Source organism: Pogoniulus pusillus, chromosome 8, assembly GCF_015220805.1.
Source record: "Pogoniulus pusillus isolate bPogPus1 chromosome 8, bPogPus1.pri, whole genome shotgun sequence".
Lineage (NCBI taxonomy): Eukaryota > Metazoa > Chordata > Aves > Piciformes > Lybiidae > Pogoniulus > Pogoniulus pusillus.
In genome coordinates, this window is record NC_087271.1 from 35,531,983 (window position 1) to 35,557,796 (window position 25,814).

Here is a 25,814-nt window from a genome sequence, read left to right on the forward strand (position 1 = left end):
TTGAATACATCAGTGATGAAGGCCATCTTCTGCTTCTGTCTGGGAGAAGTGTGACCATCCCTCATTTCACAGCAGGAGAAATAAATCTCCACACTGCTGTTCCAAATTCCACCATTTGTTATCAGCGATAAAAAAATCCACATCTTTCTTTATGTCAGAAAGGAGTTAAATAAATCCAAAATCCTAATCCTTTCACTGGATTAGTCTCAGCATCAAGTCCAGAGTGGACATGTTTGTGCTTTTATGTATTTTCCTCTGTGTCTGCCTGTCTATTTACAATGAAGATCAACATAGCATTTCATGCTAGCCTAAACCCAGGAATGTCTGCAGTCAGTCAGTGCAGTGCCTTTGCTTTAACTACAAATGGATTATTCATCTGAGGTACTGACATGACTATCCCAGCAGTCCAATACACAGGTAACTCCATGTCATTCTTTCATGTTGTTCCAGGGTTGTTCCAGAGATAGAGTTTGCCCTGATTGTCAGGAACTAATAACACACAAAAGGTAAATAACTAGAGGGGCTTAGCCTAGGGCATCTGTTGTGTGAAGCCTTGCTTTTTGCTCCATTATGGCATCTCAGCATTTATTAAAAGGTATTAGCCAGGCTTATGGTAGAAGAATAATGTAATGATCTGTTTTCCTAGGTCTCCTTTTTTTTTTTTTCCAGCAAAGCAGAATTGTATTTCATTCTGTGTTCATAGATTCATAGAGTAGTTTGGGTTGGAAGAGACCTTAAAGATCATCTAGTTCCAAATCCCCTGCCACGGACAGGAAAGGTCTGGAACACAAATCCTGTGAGGAGAGGCTGAGGGAGCTGGGGGTGTGCAGCCTGCAGAAGAGAGGGCTCAGGGCAGACCTCATTGCTGTCTACAGCTACCTGCAGGGAGGCTGTAGCCAGATGTGGGCATTGGTCTCTTCTGCCAGGCAAGCAGCAACAGAAGAAGGGGACACAGTCTCAAGTTGTGGCAGGGGAGGTCTAGGCTGGATGTTAGGAGGAAGTTGTTGTAAGAGAGAGTGATTGGCATTGGAATGGGCTGCCCAGGATGGAGTCACTGTCCCTGGAGGTGTTGAAGCAAAGCCTGGCTGAGGCAATTAGTGCCATGGTCTAGTTGATTGGCTAGGGCTGGGAGCTAGGTTGGCCTGGCTGATCTTGGAGGTCTCTTCCAACCTGCTTGATTCTATGATTGTATGACTGGGACACTTCCTGCTAGATCAGGTTGCATAAGGCCTCATCCTGCCTAGACTTGAACACTAAGTGCCTCATCCAGGCTTTTTTTACACACCTCCAGGGATGGGAACTCCACCACCTCCCTGGGCAGTGCATTCCAATGGCAAATCACTTTCTCTGGGAAGAGCTTCCTCCTAACATCCAGCCTAGACCTCCCCTTGTTCTGATTTTGGTTGCCTGGGATAAGAGACAGAACAGCAGTGAGCAGTTCTTTGTAAGAAGAGACCTCGCTACAAGTCCTTAATATTTAATCAATTGAAATTGTTGAGTTGTTGGGTTTCTTTTTTATTTATTTTGCATGGTTAAATATGTGGAATGTAGACAAAAGTCTTTATTCTGTTTGTTAATGAGGATTATCAGATTGGTTATGCTGTGTAATGCTTAGATTTTGGCTTTATTTTTGTGGCTTATAGCCAGTATTTTACGTAAAAGACTAAAGATGTGGTTGAAATAAAAGGCAATTGGATGTAACTGGATAAAGATGCATTGCCTCTGTTTAATTTCTATTAATAGAAAAGCTGACATTGTATATGAGTTCCTAGTAAAACATCCAAATCCTGTTACTACTGGTCAGGATATAAGTTAAAAATCCCCATTTGTTAAATGTCTGTGACTGTGAGAAGGTACTTAAAACTTCAGAACAAAAGGACACAGTCTCAAGTTGTGCCAGGGGAGGTCTAGGCTGGATTTTAGGAGGAAGTTGTTGGCAGAGAGAGTGATTGGCATTGGAATGGGCTGCCCAGGGGGGTGGTGGAGTCACTGTGCCTGGAGGTGTTGAAGCAAAGCCTGACTGAGTCACTTAGTGCCATGGTCTAGTTGACTGGACAGGGCTGGTTGATAAGTTGGACTGGATGATCTTGCAGGTCTCTTCCAACTTGGTTGATTCTCCTCTCTGGGGAGCCTGTTCCAGTGCTCTGTGACCCTTACAGGAAAGAAGTTCCCCCTTGTGTTGAGGTGGATCCTCCTGTGCTGCAACTTACACCCATTGCTTCTTGTCCTATACCAGGGAGCAAGTGCACAGAGTCCTTCCGGACACTCCTGACCAGCCCTCAGGTGTTTATAAACATTGATTAAGTCCCCTCTCAATCTTCTCCAGACTATAAAGTCTCAGGTCATAGAATCATAGAATCAACCAGGTTGGAAGAGACCTCCAAGATCAGCCAGTCCAACCTAGCACCCAGCCCTAGCCAATCAACTAGACCATGGCACTAAGTGCCTCATCCAGTCCTTTTTTCAACACCTCTAGGGACAGCGACTTCATCACCTCCTTGGGCAGCCCATTCCAATGGCAAATCCTTCAGCCTCTCCTCATAAGGCATGTACTGCAGTCCCCTAATCATCCTCACAGCCCTCTTCTGGCCTCTCTACAGTAGATCTGGTGAAACCAAAACTCACATCAGTCAAAAGCTCTATATGTGTTTTTCTCTTGAGAAATTTCAACTCATTACTTAAAGCCAGATGCTGTTTCATGTCTGCATGTGAGACCTGCATACACAACATCCAACTTGCTAGCGGGCTTTGTGCATGAGCTCTCTATATATCAAATTGTCTGGTCAGTAAAAATATCTTCTCTTCTCCAGCTGTATAAATAAAGCAGAAATCGAGGGCATTGGAAGATGAATTGAGATACTGAGGCATTAATGACCTTAAGAACACTATTATCCATAACAATCATATTGGGATTCTAGGCAGAATCAAGCAACAAGACATTATTCTGAAACATTGCTTTTCCTCACAAGGATCTCTGTTGGAATGAATTTGTAGCTGCACAATAAAACCTCACAACCAGCATAATGATGAGTAAAACCTGCAAAATAAATCAATCCAACCTAGAAGAAAACCAAGATTGGAATTCTGAGATATTGACCATGACCTTTAGTCAATGACAGTAGAAGAAAATGACAAAAATCTTTGGGGGAGCACATTTGGTGTCAGCTGGTGTTAGTCTGCATGGCAAAGGCACGAGCCCCCTTCTGCACAGAGCATCACAGGCTCTAATCAATAACACTGCTTTTCTAGATAGAAAAGCATTCTGTGCTTCTCTGTGTAAGATAAAGGTGCCACCCTGTAAAAGGGTTAACCCTCCTGGAGGAGAGGTCTTGACCCTGACCTCAGATCCTCCTGACTCCTCTCTGGGGGTGGGTCCCAACGTTATCCCAGATGTAGTGTTTAACCCACTCCCACTTCCCATCTAACCCCCTATGAAACCAGAGGAGCTTCCTGTCTCATTCTATCTCACCCTGCCTGCCTGACAACACCATCATTCTGTTCCTGCTGCTCTTTCTTTTACCATGTGGCCATCAGTCCACAAGGGTGGAATCATAGAATCAACCAGGTTGGAAGAGACCTCCAAGATCAGCCAGTCCAACCTAGCACCCTGCCCTATCCAGTCAACCAGACCATGGCACTAAGTGCCTCAGCCAGTTTTTTCTTGAAGACCCCCAGGGACGGTGCCTCCACCACCTCCCTGGGCAGCCCATTCCAATGGGAAATCACTCTCTCTGTGAAGAACTTCTTCCTAATACCCAGCCTATACCTACCCTGGCACAACTTGAGACTGTGTCCCCTTGTTCTATTGCTGGTTGCCTGGGAGAAGAGGCCACCCCCCACTTGGCTACAATGTCCCTTCAGGTAGTTGTAGACAGTAATAAGATCACCCCTGAGCCTCCTCTTCTCCAGGCTAAACAGGCCCAGCTCCCTCAACCTCTCCTCATAGGATTTGTGCTCCAGGCCCCTCACCAGCTTTGTTGCCCTTCTCTGGAAAAAAAAACATTGCCATCAATCTGGTTGTATATATGTATTTTGTATCTTGTTTTCTCTTCCCTATACCTTTTTGCAACTCCTCTACCTCAAATACCTTTTATTTGTTGTTAAAGTTTTCTCTTTTAACTTCCAAAATGAAGTGAGACTACTCATTTGGCTGTGTTTTACCTTTCCCCCTCTACATCTAATTCCCTTTCTTTGAAAAATGGGAGGAGAGGGAAAGGCATCCTAGAAATTGTTATTGGTTCTATTACCTATATTTGAGTCTCTGGGAAATTTAAACTAGAACCAAGACGCAGACATATAGACTCAGAAATATAGAATCATAGAATCAAACAGGTTGGAAGAGACCTCCAAGATCAGCCAGTCACCAAACCCTATCCATCCAACTAGACCATGGCACTAAGTGCCCCATCCAGGCTTTTTGTCAGCACCTCCAGGGACAGCGACCCCACCACCTCCCTGGGCAGCCCATTCCAATGCCAATCACTCTCTCTGACAACAACTTCCTCCTAACATCCAGCCTAGACCTACCCTGGCACAACTTGAGACTGTGTCCCCTTCTTCTGTTGCTGGTTGTCTGGGAGAAGAGACCAACACCCACATCTGGCTGCAGCCTCCCTTCAGGTAATTGTAGGCAGCAATGAGGTCTGCCCTGAGCCTTCTTTTCTCCAGGCTGCACACCCCCAGCTCCCTCAGCCTCTCCTCACAGGATTTGTGTTCCAGGCCTTTCACCAGCTTTGTCACCCTTCTCTGGACACATTCCAGTATCTCAACATTTCTCTTGAATTGAGAAGCCCAGAACTGGACACTTCATATCTGTACAAAAAGCCATTCTCATTGGAGATGGCTGCCCACCTGGCAGCAATAAGGAAAGCTAACAATATAGAGGTTAAAATAAAAGCTCAGAGAACTCGAATCAAGTAACAAAAACCTCACCTTTTTTTCTTTCAGTAACAAAAAGAAATGCTGGTAATTATTTTTTTCCCATTTATGAATGTCATCAGCATTCACAATTCCTCTACGTCTTGAATGTCAGTGATAGTACCAGCAGGGGATATTGAAACAAAAATGAAAAGGAAGGGCAAATGAAAGAACAAAGACTCAACTAACCAAAAATCTTCAAAGAATTAATGAAAACGACCTGATTTCATGCCCAAGATCCTGGCAGACTCTCCTGCTGACAGAAGAATGAATCTATTATTAGTGTTAAACAGCTTTTATACTACTTCGGTGATTGCATGAAGCCATTACGTTACAGCCTCTATTACCCTAATTTTTTTAGGGCAACTTAAATGATTTATGAAGTAAGTAACTGAAATGATGACATATCATATTCTCTAAATAAATGTTCTTTGTTCTAGGGAAGCATGTCAGTAGGAGGCTTGATCTCATAATTATCCTTAAAATAGTGGATTTTGAAAGTGGGTCTATTGTGGAATGTTTACGAAGAGTAAGATTCCCTCTTTTCCTTGCTATTTGAGTTTCCTTAGGATCAGTTGATTAAAGACATCAAGCAAACAAGAAGAAATGTAAATGGAATGGGAGGTGGTGGAGTTGCCATCCCTGGAGGTGTTGAAGAAAAGACTGGATGAGGCACTTAGTGCCATGGTCTAGTTGATTGGATAGGGCTGGGTGATAGATTGGACTGGATGAGCTTGGAGGTCTCTTCAAATCTGGTTGATTCTATGATTCTATGACTGGTCAGCCCCCCTGATATTACTGGTAAATTAGACTGGGCTGCAATTATGCTTCATCTGAAAACATCCTTTAAAGTGCTTTGTTGTGCACATGTAGCTTCTCAGTTTAAATTAGCTGTTCCTTTATTCTCACCTTGTCACAAGCCTGTACCTTTCAGAGAATCCCTTGGATAAACAGATCAAGAAACTAATACAAGTCTGATAATAGAAATTGCTAATTGTAAAGCATTGCTGCCTGATATGTCTTCAGGCACTAAAGATAAAACAAAGAGGTGTTGCTCTGGAGGAGGGTTGCATGTGAAATAGAAGGCTGGAAATTAGATGAATTTGGAGAAAAGCAGCAGTGATGGACTTGGAAAAATGGTCATTTAAAGCTCTTATTTCCCTCAGGTACGTCCTTATGCAAGCAGTTTCACCAAAGTGATTTAACTTGTGTCATGTCTTTGCTATGCCCTTAGCTAACTAGACTAAGAGAGGCTGCTAAGGCATATTACAATCAGAAATGAAACTCATCAATATTTTTTCAGGTCCAGACAGTCTTTAAAAAGGTCCTGCTTTTTATTTTCTTACAGTTGAACTATTCTTCCACTGAACTACGACTCTTTGATTCTACAGGCCCAAAACATCAACTCTTTGGACCATGATTATTATTTTTTTCCAATGGATATCTATCAATTAACAATTCCAGAAACTGTCTTTGACCTGCTTCTCTCTGTCTCCAGCCACTGGATTTCACAGGAGGACTTTGTGCATTCAGTACATAGCCTTTTCTAAACACCCCAAGAATGAAGACACAGATGATTGATGCACCTTTCATCCACCAGGTTCAATGGAAAATTCCCAATTACAGTGCAGGATTTGAGAGGCTACTGAAGCCTACAGCACCCCACTGTAAGCATCCCATCTCAGAACTCTTTCCCCTGTCTATAGCACTGGTACAATTTTGCAGCTCAAATCTCAGAACTGGTTTACTTTAACCAGTTGAAACCTTTTTTAAAGAGTCAGCCTGGAGATATTCACAGCCAGTTTATACCAGTGTGGTTTTATGATAGAGATGGCTTTTGTATTTCATAGAATCATGGAATCACAGAATCAACGAGGTTGGAAGAGACCTCCAACATCATCCAGTCCAACCTAGCACCCAGCCCTGTCCAGTCATCTAGACAGTGGCACTAACTGCCTCATCCAGTCTTTTCTTGAATAGCTCCAGGGACAATGACTCCACCACCTCCATGGGCAGCCCATTCCAATGCCAATCACTCTCACTGACAACAACTTCCCTCTAACACCTAGCCTAGACCTCCCGGGCACAACTTGAGACTGTGTCCCCTTCTTCTGTTGCTGGTTGCCTGGCAGAAGAGACCAATCCCTACCTGGCAACAGCCTCCCTTCAGGTAGTTGTAGACAGCAATGAGGTCTGCCCTGAGCCTCCTCTTCTGCAGGCTGCACACCCCCAGCTCCCTCAGCCTCTCCTCATAGGATTTGTGTTCCAGGCCTTTCACCAGCTTTGTCACCCTTCTCTGCACACATTTCAGTATCTCAACATCTCTCTTGAATTGAGGAGCCCAGAACTGGACACAGCACTCAAGATGTGGCCTGAGCAGTGCTGAGTACAGGGGCAGAAGAACCTCCCTTGTCCTGCTGGCCACACTGTTCCTGATCCAGGCCAGGATGCCATTGGCTCTCTTGGCCACCTGGGCACACTGCTGGCTCATCTTCAGCTACTATCTACCAGCACCCCCAGATCCCTCTCGGTCCCCAGCCTGTAGCGCTGCTTGGGGTTGTTGTGGCCAAAGTGCAGAACCCTGCACTTGGCCTTGTTAAATCACCCAGACTAGATTCAGCCAGTTGGAAGTTAAGGAATGAAGCTCTATGTACAGTTGAGCACAACATACGAGCATGTATGCACAAATATATACAGTTATAGACAAGCTAAAAGTAACACAGAAACACAATACCCCTCCCAGAAACAATCAGAGCCTCCAGGAGGGGCGCTAACTCAAACCCCTCTTCCCCCTCCCTCTTTCCTTCCCTTCAGAAATAACCTGCTCAACCCACATGTATCTCACATGATAAATACGGAGATCTGAGGTGAGATATCAAGCAAGACAACAAGGAGGTTAGAGGAAAAATGGTTAGATTGGATTAGAGTTAAGGCAGAGGCAGCCACAGAGACCAGGATGCCAGAAAGAAGGCACAGCCAGATGTGAGAGCTGAGCAGTGTGTGAGAAGTGAGTGCCTTATCTGTGTTTTGACTAGTTGCAGTTCTCAGCAGAAGAATGGGTGATAGAGGGCACAGGTTGTTTGCTTTACTTTCTTCTCACAGCTAAGGATATAAGTTCTCTCAGTAAAATTCTATCCCTCAACACAAGAATGACATGGAACTGCTGGAGCAAGTCCAAAGGAGGTCACAAAGATGCTCTGAGGGCTGGAGCAGCTCTGCTATGAAAACAGGCTGTGAGAGTTAGAGCTCTTCAGCCTGGAGAAGAGAAGACTTCGAGGAGACCTTGGAGTAGCCTTCCAGTATATGAAGTGGCCTACAGGAAGGGTGGGGTGGGACTGTTTATAAGGGTCTTGTAACAGGATGAGGGGTAGTGAGTTTTAACTTAAAGAGGGGAGATTCAAACTAGATGTTAGAAAGAAGTTGTTTACAGTGAGAGTGGTAAGACACTGGCACAGGTTGCCCAGGAAGGTTGTGGATGCTTCCTTCCTAAAGGTGTTCAAGGCCAGGTTGGATGAGGCCTTGGGCGACCTGTTCTAGTGGGAGGTGTCCCTGCCTATGGCAGGGGGTTGGAACTGTATGATCTTTGAGGTCCCTTCCAACCTGCACCATTCTGTGATTCTCTTTCACCATTGTAGTTCTAGTTTTTTTGCCTAAGCATGCCAAACATTTCTGCCTTAGAAGGAAAGCTGCTCTCTTCTTTCTCCTGATTTTTCACATCTGCTTCAGATTTCAAATCATTTTGTTTGAACAAAAACTACACAGAATCCCTGAGGAGATTTCCTCAGGACCTCATTTGATAGCATGAATACTTCCCTATCTCTGTAGAAATTACCTCTTCTGATACAGTGTGGGTTCTTTGCATAATTTCACAATCACTCTTTCCATTCTGGTAAGCTCTCATCTCGTTCTTTGGATTTAAATCCCTTTGTCTGGGGAGCTGATTTCCATGAGAGGCACAGCACTCCCATTGTGTATTAAATAACAAATTATAAACTCAGTTTTCTTTGCCAAAATATTTGCTGCTATTAGCTACAGGAGCCATCTTCCATAATAAAATACTGACATGGCACTCCTAACACTGTAGAGGGTTTCAGCAGCCAGCCAGGTGCTTTCCTGGCATTTCTCTGCTCAGATTGGTAGCAATGAATTCCACCAAAGATGGTGGCAATTATAACAATTCCTGTGGGAGAGTGTTTCCTTTGAAGAGCTATAGGGAATGGGCAGTGACTGGCTGGCTGGAGAGCAGCCCTGAGGAGAGGGACTTTGGGGTGCTGGTGGACAAGAAGCTTAACGTGAGCCAGCAGTGTGCACTTGCAGCCCAGAAAGCCAAGCAGAGCCTGGGCTGCATCAGGAGAATGTGGCCAGCAGGGCCAGGGAGGTGATTCTCCCCCTTTACTTCGCTCTGCTGAGACCCCACCTGGAGTACCGCATCCAGTTCCAGAGTCTCTATACCAAGAAGGATTTGGACATGCTGGAGCAAGTCCAGAGAAGGGCCACTGGATTGATCAGAGGGCTGCAGCAGCTCTGCTGTGAGAACAGACTGAAAGAGTTAGGGTTGTTCAGTCTGGAGAAGCAAAGGCTCCCAGGTGACCTTCTTGTGGCCTTTCAGGATCTGAAGGGGGCCTACAAAAAAGCTGGGGAGGGACTTTTTAGGCTATCAGGTAGGGACAGGACTGGGGGGAATGGATCAAAGCTGGAGGTGGAGAGAGTAAGACAAGGAACACCTGATTGGTTTACTCTGTGGCTGAGGAAAAAGGACAATGTTTCCATCAGGATTCAAGACATCTTCATTTTAATATACTTTTCAATATGTGATTTTCCATTTCTGTGTCCTATTATTCCATGTCTTTCATGGGCCTGCAGTACGTGACCCTGGTCCCATTCAAGCCAGTGTCAAACAAGGGTGCAGAATAAAAGCCTCCAGCTTTGGCTCTTGGGTATTTACAGAAATATGCATTACCTGACTTAATCAAAAGCATTTCTTCTCTGCTTTTCAATATGAACTTGATTACAATAGGGAATGCTATTTCAAAATTAAAAAGAAAAAAAAAGGGAAGTTAATGATGTGGCTGAGAAGGTAGAGGGTTTTTTTTTTTTCTACCTTATTACTGCCCCTCCTGAGGGTGCCAAAGGAGAAGAAATTGTAGGAATCAAATATCATTCTAGTCACTGCATAATAGTTCTGTCTGGAACACAAAAGTCACACAGCAATCTCCTGCTGAAATCCCCCCAATGTATTTTCAAGTCATGGGATCATAGAATCAGTCAGGGTTGGAAGGGACCACAAGGATCATCAAGTTACAAACCCCCTGACATGCCCAGGGATGCCCTACTCTACATCATCCTGGCCACAGCCTCATCCAGCCTGGCCTTAAACACCTCCAGCCATGGGGCCTCAACTACCTCCCTGGGCAACCCATTCCAGCCTCTCACCACTCTCATGCTCAACAACTTCCTCCTCACATCCACTCTGAATCTCCCCACCTCCAGCTTTGCTCCATTCCCCCCAGTCCTGTCACTCCCTGACAGCCTAAAAAGTCCCTCCCCAGCTTTTTTGTAGCCCCCTTCAGATACTGAAAGGCCACAAGAAGGTCACCTGGAAGCCTCCTCTTCTGCAGACTGAACAGCCCCAACTCTTTCTGTCTATCCTCACAGCAGAACTTCTGCAGCCCTCTGAGCATCCTCGTGGCCCTTCTCTGGAAATGCTCCAGCATCTCCACATCCATCTTGTAATGGTGGCCCCAGAACTGGATGCAGTACTCCAGTCCCATGGGCAGTGTGTGCAACTCACAGCTGGGTTTATATTCTTGTCATTGAAATAGTTTGGTTGATATTAATTGCAAACACCCAGTCACAGCATCAGGCAGGTCACCCTGAATTACTTCCCATGGGAGACAGAACTTATTAAGTTTTGCAGTCTATACACAAGTTGTTGTCTGTGTATAGTTCGGATGCTGTTGTTTTGGAGACATGGAAAGAGAGAGGTTACTTGCTGCTCTGCTCCACTCTGGTGAGACCTCACCTGAAGTACTACATACAGTACTTGAGACCTCAGCACAGCAGAGATACAGACCTACTAGAGTGGGACCAGAGAAGGCCACAACAATGCTGAGGTGGATGGAAGTCCTCTGCTGTGAGGCCAGGCTGAGAGAATTAGGGTTGGTCAGCCTGGAGAAGAGAAGGCTCCAGGCAGACCATCTGGGGGCTTTTCAGTACTTAAAGATGCAGAGACATTTTTAGCAGGGCCTGTTGTGACAGGACAAGTGGTGATGGGTTCAAATGAAAAAGAGATTTAAACTAAAGAGAAGAAAGATTTTTTTTTGTTGGTTTGGTTTGTTTATTTGTTTGTTACTATGAGGGTGATGAAACAGTGGCTCACTTTGCCCAGAGAGGTGGTAGCAACCCCAATCCTGGAAACATTCCAGGTCAGGTTGGACTGGGCTCTCACTAACTTGCTCTAATTCACAGGATCACAGGATATTAGGGGTTGGAAGGGACCCAAAGAGATCATTGAATCCAAGCCCCTTGCCGGAGCATCACCACACAATCTAACACAGATCACAGAGGAACACATCCAGACAGGCCTTGAAAGGCTCCAAAGAAGGAGACTCCACAACCTCTCTGGGGAGCCTGTTCCAGTGCTCTGCGACCCTTACAGGAAGGAAGCTCCCTCTTGTGTTGAGCTGGAACCTCCTGTGCTGCAGCTTACACCCATTGCTCCTTGTCCTATCACAGGCAGCAAGTGAACAGAGCCTGTCCCCCTGCTCCTGACCAGCCCTCAGGTGTTTATAAACATTTATTAAATCCCCTCTCAGTCTTCTCTTCTCCAGACTAAGCAGCCCCAGGTCCCTCAGCCTCTCCTCATCAGCCATGCCCTCCTGTTCACTCATCATCCTTGTAGCCCTCCACTGAATCCTCTCCAGCAGATCCCTGTCCCTCTTTAACTTCAGAGTCCAAAACTGAATACAGTATACAAGATGAGGTCTCAACAGGGCAGAGTAGAGGGGCAGGAGAACCTCTCTTGATCTGCTGGACACTCTTCTTAATACACCCTAGGATCCCACTGGCTTTCTTGGCCACAAGGGCACATTGCTGTGCCATGGATGTTCTCCATCAGCACTCCCAGCTCCCTCTCCACAGGGCTGCTCTCCAGCAGATCACCTCTCAACCTGTACTGGTGCAGTTTATTATTCCTCCCCAGGTGCAGGACTCTGCACTTGTCCTTGTTGAACCTCATTGCTAGACTATATGACCCTTAAAGATCCCTTCCAACCCAAATCATTTTATGACTCCATGATTCCATGATTGTCTTGTCACAATCCCACCAGGCCTTTTGAGGCCAGCTCCTTCCCCAAAAGAGAGCCACACCTCTAGCTAGTCTGCAGGTACTTGCTATATTTGTGCCTTTTAAAAGAAAAAAATATATCTTGAGTCACTTTGTCTGACCCCAACATCCTACAAGAAAGGATTCAAAATGGGACACAGTCTGCTGGAGCTTTTCATGTTATACATTTCACTCTGCTTCCTCTCCATCAATTCCAAACAGGAATGGATGTCAAAATGAAAGGAGATGAGTTTCCACCCCATTTACTCAGTTGTGTCTCAAGTGTGGGCTTTAAGGGCTGAAGTGAAGAGCAAAGGGAAAGAAGACCTCTCTGCTAGCACTGTTTGGAGTGGCACCTTTCTTCCTTGTGACTATTCCCCAGCTGAGCCAAAGCAGGTCTGCTTTCCCTTCCTTACCTCTCCACTCAAGTCAAGACTGTCTCCCTGGGGGATCATTTTCATTAGGTAGTGGATAGGTAGAGGGGATGAAGAGACCAATTAAACTCCAGATCCTTCAGCCTGGGAAAGCTTGTAGAAAAGCAACAGGGATTAAATTTACAGTGTGTGGTTCATAACAAGGTCACCATGTTCTGCACTACTTGCTAATGGAACCATATTTTACAAAGAAACTCTGCAGTAAAGTTTGTGTTTGGAGGAGTACATCATAAAATGTAGCTTTTCTTTTGCTTCCAGGTAGCTTCTGTCTCTTACAATTTCCTGAATTGTTTCTTGAGGGGAATAGACAGAGGATAGAAATGTTGGAATCATCTCCCAAGGGAAGCAGGGGATTCTCCTGCATTGGACAGATATAAGACTCAGCTTCACAGGATGCTGAGTCATCACTTAGATGGGTTGGACCAGATGATCCTTGGGAGGATCCAACCTAATATTCCACAATTCTGTGATTCCAACCTAATATTCCACAATTCTGTGATTCACAGATTCACATGTCCCATTGGCTTGGAAGGCACTCTCAAAGGTCATCTTATCCAACCCCCCTGCAGTGGGGAGCTTCAGGAGCACCTCCAGCTAGATTGGGCTTCTCACAGCCATGTCAAATCTGATCTTGAATGTCTCTCTCTCTAATTCTCTGAAATAAACACAAGGAACACTTTCTGTGGGATTGTGTAAATTAAAGTCAGTTGAAGTAGGCAGACTGAGGTAGTTGGGGCTGTTCAGTCTGGAGAGGAGAAGGCTCTGAGGAGATCTTAGTGTGGCCTTCTAGTATCTAGGAAGCTGGTGAGGGACTTTTTAGGATGTTGGGTAGTGATAGGACTAGGGCAAATGGAGCAAAACTAGAAGTGGGTAGATTTGGATTGGATGTTAGGAAGTTCTTCACTATCAGGGTGGTGAGACACTGGAACAGGTTGCCCAGGGAGGTGGTGGGAGCCTCAACCCTGGAAGATTTCAAGGCCAGGCTGGATGAGCCTCTGAGCAATCCAATCTAGTATGAGGTGTCCCTGCCTATGGCAGGGGGAGTTGGAACTAGATGATCCCTGAGGTCCCTTCCAATCCTGACAGTTCTATGATTCTATGAAACCCTTGCACAAACTCAAATAACTATTAGTAATGTAACTAGAGATCTATAAACCTTCACACTGTTTCTGTAATGATGGCTGAGAGGAGAAAAATAAAACCTCAAAAGAGCTGATAGAAAGAGCTGAAATGAAATACAATTCCATCTTTCATGTTTTTAGCAGGGTAATTTTGGTTCAGTGTTGACTAATACAGAATAATAGGAGTAAAATATGCTGCCTCAGTCTCTGCATTATTGGCTTTACATTATTGGTCCTGACAGCTGGTTTTTAAAACACAGTAAATATTGGGTGATGCTGCTCTGTTAAGACAAGACACTTCATCAAGCCTATTTCCAAATCACACTTTGTTTTGAAAATGTGTTTAATTTCTGCCTATGTGGCAAAGGAGCCCACTGCAAAATTGACCTGCAACAGAGTGCCCTCTACTGCATGTATTTAGGAAAGGAGAAGCAATCGAGTTCCTTAAAACACCAAAATCTTCACAGGCTGGGGCCATCAGTTTTGCTACACACCACAGACACTGAACTAGTAGTAGTATACACACAGGCATGTATCACTCTCACCTTCTTCTAGAGCTAGATGCCACTTGGGAGTAGCAGTTGAAACCAGGTATGCAATTCACACAGACCCTTTCACGGGTTTGAATGAACTCAGCGTCTGTCTTTCCACACCCAAATGGTCTCTGTTGATGCATTTGAGAGTTTAGAGGGTAGCTAAAAATCTGTCCTGGATTGCCTTACAGACATGCTTTAGTCTGTGCTGCCAGGAGGGATCTGCAACAACACGAAGTGTAAAAATCTCTCTGCTTACAGATTTGTTTTCTCTGTCCTAAATCACTCATGCTCCTTCAATTCTCCCCTTCTTTCCATTTGCCATTAAGTTGCTGCTACCAGACTGAACACTCCTTTTCATTCCCATGTCCTTGATAAACCTATTCAATGTTACTGAGTTATACCTCTTGCAAATGTTAAGGAAGATATTTCACCAGCACTGTCTCGAAGGAGTAGAAACCGACAGGGTTACAAATGTATCAGGAAAGCAATTCCCCAGCAAGGCAAAAATTCTCAAGCAGACCTACACTTCCAACTTCTTTCTCTGTGTTTTAAATGTACTCACTCTGAGCTGGGCCAGCCAAACGCTGAATTTTGTGGTGGATCAAACTGCTGCAGCTTAGGTTAAATTCACAGTGGCTCTTAACTGCTCAGCCCCTCAGGGATCAGAAAACTGCATCTCAAAACAACAGCATAAACCAACAAAGTTTTGGAGTCGCTTTTGCAACGCCCTGATTTGTACGTTGATGTCTGTGCTTTGCCAGAGGTGTCTGTGGAGCCACAATTTCCACCTTCAAGTCTCAGCTCACGGCTCCACGAGGCACACAAAGCAATTGAACTGGTTCTCGCTGTGTGATCAGAGGTGTTCCACATTAGCCCTCTGCATTCAGAGATGGTGTTTGAATACTTCGGGACATATTTATGTCACTAGGGCAGGGGAGGAGGCAGGTAGCATACAACAATGTTTTCCAAAGCAACATCATCAATCACCACAAGTTCTTTAAACAAAACAGAGAGAAGGCAAGCAGGCATTTCCACAGTACACAGTGCATATACAACCTTGCATAGATTTCAGCAACGAATTTGACCTCGGTGGATATATTCCCCCAGCTGAAACTTTCTCTTAAGGAAACCCCCTGTTGATAATGCACAACTTCTAAGGATAATATCTCTGTCATTGCTTTCCCTTTGCTTCATACCTGTAAATCTTGTATCTTGTGCTAAATCCCTGTCGACTTCTGTCCACAAAATCTGTGTATTCCTGTGAGCGGTGGAAGGGTCCCTTATCAGAGAGGAGCCAGTCGAAGGGGCTTGTGGCATGCTGGTCCGAAACAGCAGCAACCGCTAAAACCCAGCAATGAAGACTTAGGGCTATCCACTCCCATAGAGCCATCAGAGAGAGCAATTCAGCACCAGCACTGCATCGCCATATCATGCTTCCACTGGGGACTTAGAGCCTTCATTCTCTTAGCTTTCCCTCAACACCTAGACAAAATACACAGTCAATTAGATAAGCACACACCAGGCATCCCTTGGAAGTAGAAACAAGTTTCCTTTCTTTCAGCTTAAAGAGATAGTGGCCTCTACTTTATTACATTTTACATTAGCATAAACCCCACTAGGCTAGTTAACAGTGGAGTGTTTCAGTACTTCAGATGCTGTGAAACTAATGTCTTCATTAACATCATCACTGATAATATTTACTGTTGAAGGGAAACCTTCAGAGATCATCAGGGGAGGGATTTTTAGTTGGGGTTTGGGTTTCGGTTCGGGGTTTTGGGTTGTTTCTTTTGTTGTTTGGGTTAGGGTTTTTCTTTGGGGGGGAGGGGTGTTTTGGCTTTTTTCCCCCCAGAAATGCTCATCATTAATGAAAAAGAGGCAACACAAGAACGATTGCCTGTTAGCATAAGTACAAAATCATTCAGCAATGTCTCTGCATAAGGCTGTAGTTCAGATATTGGATTGAAAATGTGAGATTCAGAAGACCCAGATTGCTTTCTTATGTCCTTGGAGAAGGCTCTTAATGGCTTGTCTTCACTACAGACCTAGTTAACAGGCTCTCATTATTCTGCCCAAATTCCTGTAGCTGGACAGAGTGACTGCATTGATCAGCAGCACTGCAGCTACCTGTGCACAGAGATGAGCAAAATGAGTTATTTGAGCTCAGTGAGTTATTCATGCTCCCGACACCACAGTTTTGAGTATCCCTAACAGCAGCACTTAAATTTCATTCCAATTCAGTCCAACCCAATGGGATCATCCCAGAAGCATTATGTAAAAGGAACCTAAACAATTGTTTGGGTGCCAAATTAATAATCAAGTACCACAGACTCATGCAGGCACTCAGTGAAGACAAGCCACAGCTTCTCTCAGTCCCATAACAATGAAGTAGGATAATGATTCTATATCCTGCTCAGACTTTGTGAACACATCAGTGAAGTTGTCAGAAATACTGAAATGATAACGGTCATATAGATTACTAAACATATAGAAACCATTCTAGTTTGTCACTGTAAGTAAACCAGCACAGAATTAATCAAAACACATTAATGCAAGAACTTTTGGTTGTTTGTTTGCCTAGCTGACACATTCAAAGGGGAAAAAATACATTTTAAACTCACATTCACTCAAGACAAGACTCATCATGACATTTTGCAGTGTCCCTTGCTCTGATTTTTATTGGTTTTGTCTTGGTGAAAAACTTTTCTTTCCCATCAGTTGTTTAATCTGTACTCTAAATGAGAGATGCTTCCAATCAAATAGTTCTGCAACTGCTCACTCAGTACCACCCTTCCATTAGAATGGAAATGGTGTAGCTGAATGCATATGCTCTGTGTGTATATATTTAGGATATTAATAGTCTGAGTATATCATATCAGCTTCAGGAAGTCAACTGTCTCCAGAAGAGCAGGGAATTTCGTATGAATCAACAGGAATTTATGGGCTGAGAATATAACAATCAGTCCATACAAGCGGAGAAACGGTCAAGGTTTATTGTTTGGGGTTTTTTTAGGCACAAATGTAATTAATTATCCATAATGTGATTTGGATCTGATGCTACAAACAATAAATATCTGTATCATCTCACTGGGTTAAAAAAAGACCCTGTCTGTGCACTTCATGCTAAGCATATGCCAAAGCACTCAGCTGCAACCATAAACCAACCACGCAGTAGTTGATGATCATAAAACACAGACTTCATATTATCCTTATAAATACTTTAGGAATGAGATTCCAAGAGTCTAGTACAAACAGCTCTCTACCTTAGAGTCATGGAATTCATTGATGCATAGACCTGGAAGATCACATATTTCCATCCACCCTGCCGTGTGCAGGAAAGCTTTCCACCAGAGTAGGCTGCTTAAGACCTCATCCGACCTGACTATGAACATCTCCAGAGAGGGGGCATCTGCAACTTCTCTTGACAGCTTGATCCAGTGTCTCACTATCCTCACTGGAAAGAATTTTCTTCGAATCTCCAGCCTAAATCTGCTCTTCTCAAGTTTCAATCCATTCCCTTTCATCTTATCACTGCAGATCCTTGTGTAAAGTCCCTTCCTGGCTTTCTCACAGGCCCCTTTCAGGTACTTTGACTTCTACTCTAGAGCAATCACTGCTAGACAAAAGCCTGCAGATCCCTGTACTCGTGGGAAGTTTCAGTATCTTCTCTCTAAGTTGGTGCTTGCTTTCACAGTTTGAAGTTCTTGTATGTGAGGCTACACCACCATGCAAGCCTCATCACATCATATGAAAATCCTGCCTGAAGTAAAACCAACAAGCAATAGACTGCTCCTCATAAAAGCCATGAAAATCTTCTGGTTGCCATTTCTTCTTAAAAAATGAGCTTGGTATAAATGAAGAATCTTTGTTGGTGATATGGGCAGTGGCACTGAGTGCACCTTCAGAAAGTTTGCTGATCACACTAAGCTGTGTGGTGCAGTGTAAACACTGGAGGCCAAGGATGCCATCCAGAGGGGCCTGGACAGACTGGAGAGGTGGGCACAAGCCAATCTCACGAGGTTCAACAAGACCAAGTGCAAGGTTCTGCAGCTGGGTCAAGGCAATCACAGGCACAAATCCAAGCTGGGCAGTGAGTGGCTGGAGAGCAGCCCAGGGGAGAGGGACTTGGGGGTGCTGGTGGACAAGAAGCTCAACATGAGCCAGCAGTGTGCACTTGTAGCCCAAAAAGCCAACTAGAGCCTGGGCTGCATGAGAAGTGTGGCCAGCAGGTTCAGGGAGGTGATTCTCCCTCTGTACTCTACCCTGGTGAGACCCCCCCCAAGAGTACTACATCCAGTTCTGCAGACCCTGTTCCAAGAGGGATGTGGAGATGCTGGAGCATGTCCAGAGAAGGGCCATGAAGATGATTAGAGAGGGCTGGAGCAGCCCTGCTGTGAGGACGGACTGTGAGAGTTGGGGCTGTTCAGTCAAGAGAAAAGGAGGCTCCCAGGTGACCTTCTTGTGGCCTTCCAGGATCTGAAGAGGGCCTACAAAAAAGCTGGGCAGGGACTTTTTAGGCTGTCAGGGAGTGACAGGACTAGGGGGAATGGAGCGAAGCTGGAGGTGGGGAGATTCAGCGTGGATGTGAGGAGGAAGTTGTTGAGCAGGAGAGTAGTGAGAGGCTGGAATGGGTTGCCCAGGGAGGTAGTTGAGGCCCCATGGCTGGAGGTGTTTAAGGCCAGGCTGGATGAGGCCGTGGCCATCCTGATCTAGGGTAAGGTGTCCCTGGGCATGTCAGGGGGTTGGATCTCGATAGTCTACAACTACCTGAGGGGAGGTTGTAGCCAGGAGGAGGTTGCTCTCTTCTCTCAGGTGGCCAGCACCAGAACAAGAGGACACAGCCTCAAGCTACATCAGGGGAAATTTAGGCTTGAGATGAGGAGAAAGTTCTTCACTGAGAGAGTCATTGGGCACTGGAATGGGCTGCCCGGGGAGGTGGTGGAGTCGCCGACCCTGGAGGTGTTCAAGGCAGGATTGGACGTGGCACTTGGTGCCATGGTCTAGCCTTGAGCTCTGTGGTAAAGGGTTGGACTTGATGATCTGTGAGGTCTCTTCCAACCCTGATAATACTGTGATACTGTGATCCTTGAGGTCCCTTCCAACCTGGATTGATTCTATGATTCTATGAATATTTCTGTCTCTCCTCACCAGTCAGGGAAAAAAATATCTCACAGCATGCTCATTGCCCTCCATCATCTTCATCGTGGAGTAGGAAGACTCTAGGCATAATGTCTCGACACTTCATGAAGCTACAAATAGCATAATAAGATTGTTAATTTTCTTGCCTACTGCTGCTATAAGACTGCTAGCTAAGACATGAGGTTCTATTTTCCCTAAATTATCTTCTCTATTGAAAAAAAAAATCCTGTAATGGTTTAATTTACAAGAGGTAGGAGTTTACTTTTTCGGGTGCTTATTAACACTAAAGTGTTTCAGGCCATTAAACTGTAATGATGACTAATTGAGTCCCTTTTGAATTCAAAATGATAATATTAGGATTGGAAAATTAATTACTTTGTATACACAGCATCTTCCTTAAAAGAGGCCAGATGAGCACTTGGAAAGGAGTAGTGAAGAGCCCTCCTCTGCACTCGCCTTAAAGCTGCTCCTCATGGCAGGTCATAAATTAACAGCTGACAAAACACCTTCAGAGAACCTGCATTGTTACAGGAGAAAATCTTCTTGGTTTAAAGATATATGAAGGTGATTCTGTGGAAAAGGTATAAATGCAGCTAGTCCTTAGGGAGAATTAAATGATGAGTTCATCTCTAACAGATGCTTAGCCACTTGTCTGTATTGTCCAGTCATTGTAGAAGCAGCCTGTGTAGCTTTGATTCTCCTAACGCCCTTGAGAGGTAAACTTTTACCTCCCTTTAACAAACAAAAAGCTGAAGCATGAAAAGACCACAGCTAAGTTGTTGGGGGGGGGGGGGGGGGGGAGGCTGTTAGATGGATTTAAATGTAGGCTTCCTATTAAAGGATAATTAAAACTATTCCAGCCTAAGGAATTTTCCTAAGGTTACAGAGTGGAAAAGCTCTCAAAATATGAAATACATTTTCTTATGGATATAAATGCCCTGAAAACATTTTTTGGGGGAGTTTTATAGACATGTGGGACATACAAATGCTGTAGTCAGAGCCTTCACAGTGCTTTAGGGCAGAACAATCTGAATTAAATTCCTGTTAGACCACCCACTGGTTTCAGGGTGGGAGGGGGGAAGAGAAAAATAAATGAGCACCTGTTCAGTAAGAGAGGTGGTCGATTTTAAAGTGAAGAAGACACTCTGTAGAGAAGACATCTCCAAATAAAACTGTCATGCCAATATGCTGTCTCTTTGAAGTGCTAGCTTAGAGGACAATTATCAGGTAGAGAATCTCAGCACAATTACTCTCTGTTATCTCCAGGGTTTCACCCAGATACCACTTGCAAATGTTAATAAGGTTTCAGTCCTTTGTCTTCTAAATTCTGAGGTTACAACGAGCTCAAGAAGCAAAATGGACTAAATTCTTCTTTGTTTAGAGTCTGCTGTCTTCTCACTGGCATTAACCCAGGGTGAATTTGACTCAGCATCCTCTGAAATTCCATAGCCAAGTCCTAGCTCTGTTGACCATATAAAGAATGCTGAAGCTGGTAGCTCAGGGGCTGAAGCTGGTAGCTCAGGGGGGACCTCATTGATGTCTACAACTACCTGAAGGGAGGATGTAGCCAGGAATTTGAATGGGCTGCCCAGGGGGGTGGTGGAGTCACCCTCCTTGGAGGTATTGAAGAAAAGACTGGCTGAGGCACTTAGTGCCATGGTCTAGTTGACTGGCTAGGGCAGGGTGCTAGGTTGGACTGGATGATCTTGGAGGTTGCTTCCAACCTGTTTTATTCCATGATTCTATGGATGACAAAACATCTGTTTCCAGAGTAAAGCAGTTTCAAGGCACTATGAGAGATGCTGACATACTGAAATGTGTCCAGAGAAGGGTGACAAGGCTGGTGAAAGGCCTGGAGCACAGCCCTGTGAGGAGAGGCTGAGGGAGATGGGGGTGTGCAGCCTGGAGAAAAGGAGGTGCAGGGGTGACCTCATTGCTGTCTACAACTACCTGAAGGGCGGCTGTAGCCAGGTGGGGTTGGTCTCTTCTGCCAGGCAACCAGCAACAGAAGAAGGGGACACAGTCTCAAGGTGTGCTGAGGGAAGTGTAGGCTGGATGTTAGGAGGAAGTTGTTGTCAGAGAGAGTGATTGGCATTGGAATGGGCTGCCCAAGGAGGTGGTAGAGTCACTGTCCCTGGAGGTGTTGAAGACAAGACTGTCTGAGGCACTTAGTGCCATGGTCTAGTTAATTGGCTAGAGCTGGGTGCTAAGTTGGACTGGATGATGTTGGATGACTCTTCCAACCTGCTTGATTCTGTGATTCTAAGTTTCTGTGAATCCTTACACGTACATCATCTGAGAACACTGGCTAGTGCAAAACAAAGGTCATGATCACAGGAACAAATTCCTTTAAGCTTCAGCTGTGATCAAGAACATTTGAAATCCTTTTGTTGTTAGCTTATTGTAAGGTGAACCCTACCAAATTCTTTCTTTCTTTTTTCATCCCCTCCCCCAGGGAAAAGCTTTTCTTTTCACATTAGAAATGGTATACAATTACAGATGGATAGTTTGCAAACTCCCTAAACAGCAGCACCTAAAATAGTACAAAATGAGGTGTCTGCTTGATTTGTAGGTTGAGCTTACAAACCATGCCATGAGGCACTTAGTGCCACGGTCTGGTTGACTGGACAGGGCTGGGTGCTAGGTTGGACTGGATGATCTTGGAGGTCTCTTCCAACCTGGTTGATTCTATAATTCTGTGATTCTATGATTAACTGATAAATCATGCATGCTAAGAGGCACAGAATAATATAGGACCAGCAACGTTCATGAAAAAAAAAAAAACAAATCAGCAAGTGTAAACCTTTTCTAAAATGGAAAGATGATCAATTTTTTTCTCAAGGAAAAAAAAAATAGTTAGAATTCTCTGATAACCTCACTGCATGCAGCCTCTTTTGTTTCCTAAGAGATTACATTCATGTACAGAACAGATGTTCTGATATACAGTAAACATATAGCTGCTAAATAGATCACTCCTTGTTCACTAGCAGAGTCATTTTTTTTATGTGAGTCAGTAAAGTTGATGTTAGGCACCATCTGCAGCTTTTGGGGGCTATGTCTACACCTGCCGTTCTCAGGAATCAAAGTAAAACTATACACTAAGTACACTAAGTGCACAGTCATTTGTCATAAGATTGTGGTGGGGTTTTTTGTCAGTATGGAGATGGTGTGGCCTTGGGCTGAGATGGTTGCTCCTGCTTGACATCTGGAGCAATGCCTTTGCCCTCTCTGTCAGCATCACCAAGAGGAGCACAGCCTTGCTCTGCTATGAGGACAGGCTAAAAGAGTTGGGGTTCTTCAGCCTGGAGAAGAGAAGGCTTTGAGGAGACCTTACAGTGGCCTGTCAGTATCTAAAGGGCAAATCCAGGAAGGCTGGGGAGGGACTATTGACAAGGTCTTGTAATGACAGGATGAGGGGTAATGTGTTTAAACTGGCAGAGGGGCGATTCAAACAAGATGATTTGGAAAGGATTCTTTCCAGTGAGGGGGGTGAGATTTAAACTAGACATTAGGAGAGATGTTGAGGAGCTGGAACGTGCCCAGAGAAGGGCAACAAGGATGGTGAGAGGCCTGGAACACAAACCTTATGAGGAGAGGCTGAGGGAGCTGGGGGTGTGCAGCCTGGAGAAGAGGAGGCTCAGGGCTGACCTCATTGCTGTCTACAACTCCCTGAAGGGAGGCTGTAGCCAGGTGGGGTTGGTCTCTTCTGCCAGGCAACCAGCAAGAGAAGAAGGGGACACAGTCTCAAGTTGTGCTGGGGGAGGTCTAGGCTGGATGTTAGGAGGAAGTTGTTGGCAGAGAGAGTGATTGGCATTGGAATGGGCTGCCCAGGGAGGTGGTGGAGTCACCGCCCCTGGAGGTGTTCAAGAGAGGACTCGATGAGGCACTTAGAGCCATGGTCTGGTTGACTGGATAGGGCTGGGTGCTAGGTTGGCCTGGCTGATCTTGGAGGTCTCTTCCAACCTGCTTGGTTCTATGATTCTAAGAAGTTGTTTACAGTGAGGGTGGTGAGACACTGGCACAGGTTGCCCAGGAAGGTTGTAGATACTCCCTCCCTGGAGGAGTTCAAGGCTAGGTTAGATGAGGCCTTTAGTGATCTGCTCTAGTGGGAGGCATCCCTGCCTATGGCAGGGGTTTGGAACTGGATGATCCTTGAGGTCCCTTCCAACCTAAACCATTCTATGACTCCATGACAAAGTAAGATACTAGGTATAACAGGGTCACTTGATACTTCTTTTAAATTGCACATTGTGGAAACCGGGAATGGAACCTTAATTTTCCAACTATTTTACAAAATTCTCAGGAATGCTACCAGTGAACTTCAGCTTTGAATCAATGGTGAGAAGCAACATTTAATTCACTGCAGCTGGATGGCGAGCAACGAAGCCCACAGAAGGCAAGATAAGTCAGGACTGCTTCTTTCAAAGGTGTTTTGATACTAGAAAATGGAAAGAAATTTTGCATAAAGAATAAAGCAACAGTCTGACTCTCAGAGATTACTCTTATCTGCTATGAAACTCTGGGTTTATCATTTAATGCCTTTTTGCTTTGCCTTCCTCATCTGAAGTGTGATGGTGAACATGTAGTCCACCGTTGTGAAGTGCTACAGGACCTACTCATAAGAACTCTGCCATGTAATCAGTGATCTTTTTTAGTTACTTTCTTTTTTTAATCTATTTTTTCTTATGTTAACAACTTCAAATGGATGAGAGTTGGGGGAGGCAGCTGGCCTTGAAAGTCTCACAGTCCAGTGTAAATGAAACAACCGTGAGGTGGATGACATGCAGTGGGAGGAAAGGGCAGAAAGTGTTGTAATCAGTATCGGCTACAGAGGGGGATAGAGCAGGAAGCCAAAGAGCATCTCACTTGTGCTCTGCTGTGAGTCACAAAGGGATTCTGTTCTTCAAAGGAATCATAGAATCATAGAATCAACCAGGTTGGAAGAGACCTCCAAGATCATCCACTTCAGCCTATCACCCTGCCCTGTCCAATCAACCAGACCATGGCACTAAGTGCCTCAGCCAGGCTTTGCTTCAACATCTCCAGGGAAGGTAACTCCACCACCTCCCTGGGCAGCTCATTCCAATTCCAATCACTCTCTCTGGCAACAACTTCCTCCTAACATCCAGTCTAGACCTCCCCTGCCACAACTTGAGACTGTGTCCCTTTGTTCTGTTGCTGGTTGCCTGGCAGAAGAGACCAACCCCCACCTGGCTACAGCCTCCCTTCAGGGAGTTGTAGATAGCAACGAGGTCAGCCCTGAGCCTCCTCTTCTCCAGGCTGAACACTCCCAGCTCCCTCAGCCTCTCCTCACAGGGCTGTGCTCCAGGCCCCTCACCAGCTTTGTGCCCTTCTCTGGACATGTTGCAGTATCTCAACATCTCTCTTGAATTGAGGAGCCCAGAACTGGACACAGTACTCAAGGTGTTGCCTGACCAGTGCTGAGTACAGGGGCAGAACAACCTCCATTGTCCTTCTGGCCACACTCTTCCTGATGAAGGCCAGGATGCCATTGGCTCTCTTGGCCACCTGGGCACACTGCTGGCTCATGTTCAGCCTACATGATACACATGTCCATACAAAACTTCCCAGATGAACTTCTGATGTTCAGTTTTGGGCCCCTCACTATGGGAAAGACATCAAGGTGCTGGTGCAGAGAAAGGCAACAAAGTTGATGAGGGGTCTGAAGGACAGATGTCATGAGGAGTGGCTGGGGAAACTAAGGTCGCTTATCCTGGAGAAAATGAGGGGACACCTTCTGGCTCGATACAGCTCCCTGAAAGGAGGTTGGTGCCAGGTGGGTGCTGGTCTCATCTCTGAAACAAGTGACAGGACAAGAGGGAACACTCTCAAGTTGCACTTGGCAAGGTTTATGTTGGAATTGAGGAACAATTTCTTCCCCAAAAGATTTCTCAAGCCATGGAACAGGCTACCCAAGAAAGTGGTTGAATGCCCATCCCTGGAGGGATTTAAAAGCCATGAAGATGTGATGCTGAGGGACATACTTTAGCAGTGGACTTGGTAGTGCTGGGTGAATGGTTGGACTCTGATTTGAAAGGTCTTTTCCAGCCTAAAGGATTCTATTATTCCTGAGGGACAGCAAAACAATTCATGAACTGACGTGGACTTTTTTGTTCTGAGCTTAAAGACAGCTATTTAACAGTGATTGCCTTTCACTCATTTTGAGAGCCACCAGAAGGCTAGTGCAGCAACAAGAGAGAGGACCCGTGGTATTGGCAGAAGAAAGAAACAGAGAAGAGATGTAGGGAGTTAAAGGATGGAGAGCTCTGCCTGGCACCAGATCCAATACACATGAGCTGCAGGGTACAGCTTGTGCCGTTATGCA

At 45.1% G+C, this 25,814-nt stretch overlaps 1 protein-coding gene across 1 annotated transcript in view; it reads right to left on the reverse strand.

Annotated features, from left to right (window-relative positions):
* BRINP3 (BMP/retinoic acid inducible neural specific 3) overlaps window positions 1-25,814 on the reverse strand; it is a 265,788-nt gene that overhangs the window by 226,673 nt on the left and 13,301 nt on the right. Inside the window, exon 2 of the mRNA XM_064148046.1 lies at window positions 15,529-15,814. Coding sequence (XP_064004116.1) covers window positions 15,529-15,764 — 236 coding nt within the window. The 5' untranslated portion in view covers window positions 15,765-15,814. The remainder of the gene's footprint in view (window positions 1-15,528; window positions 15,815-25,814) is intronic.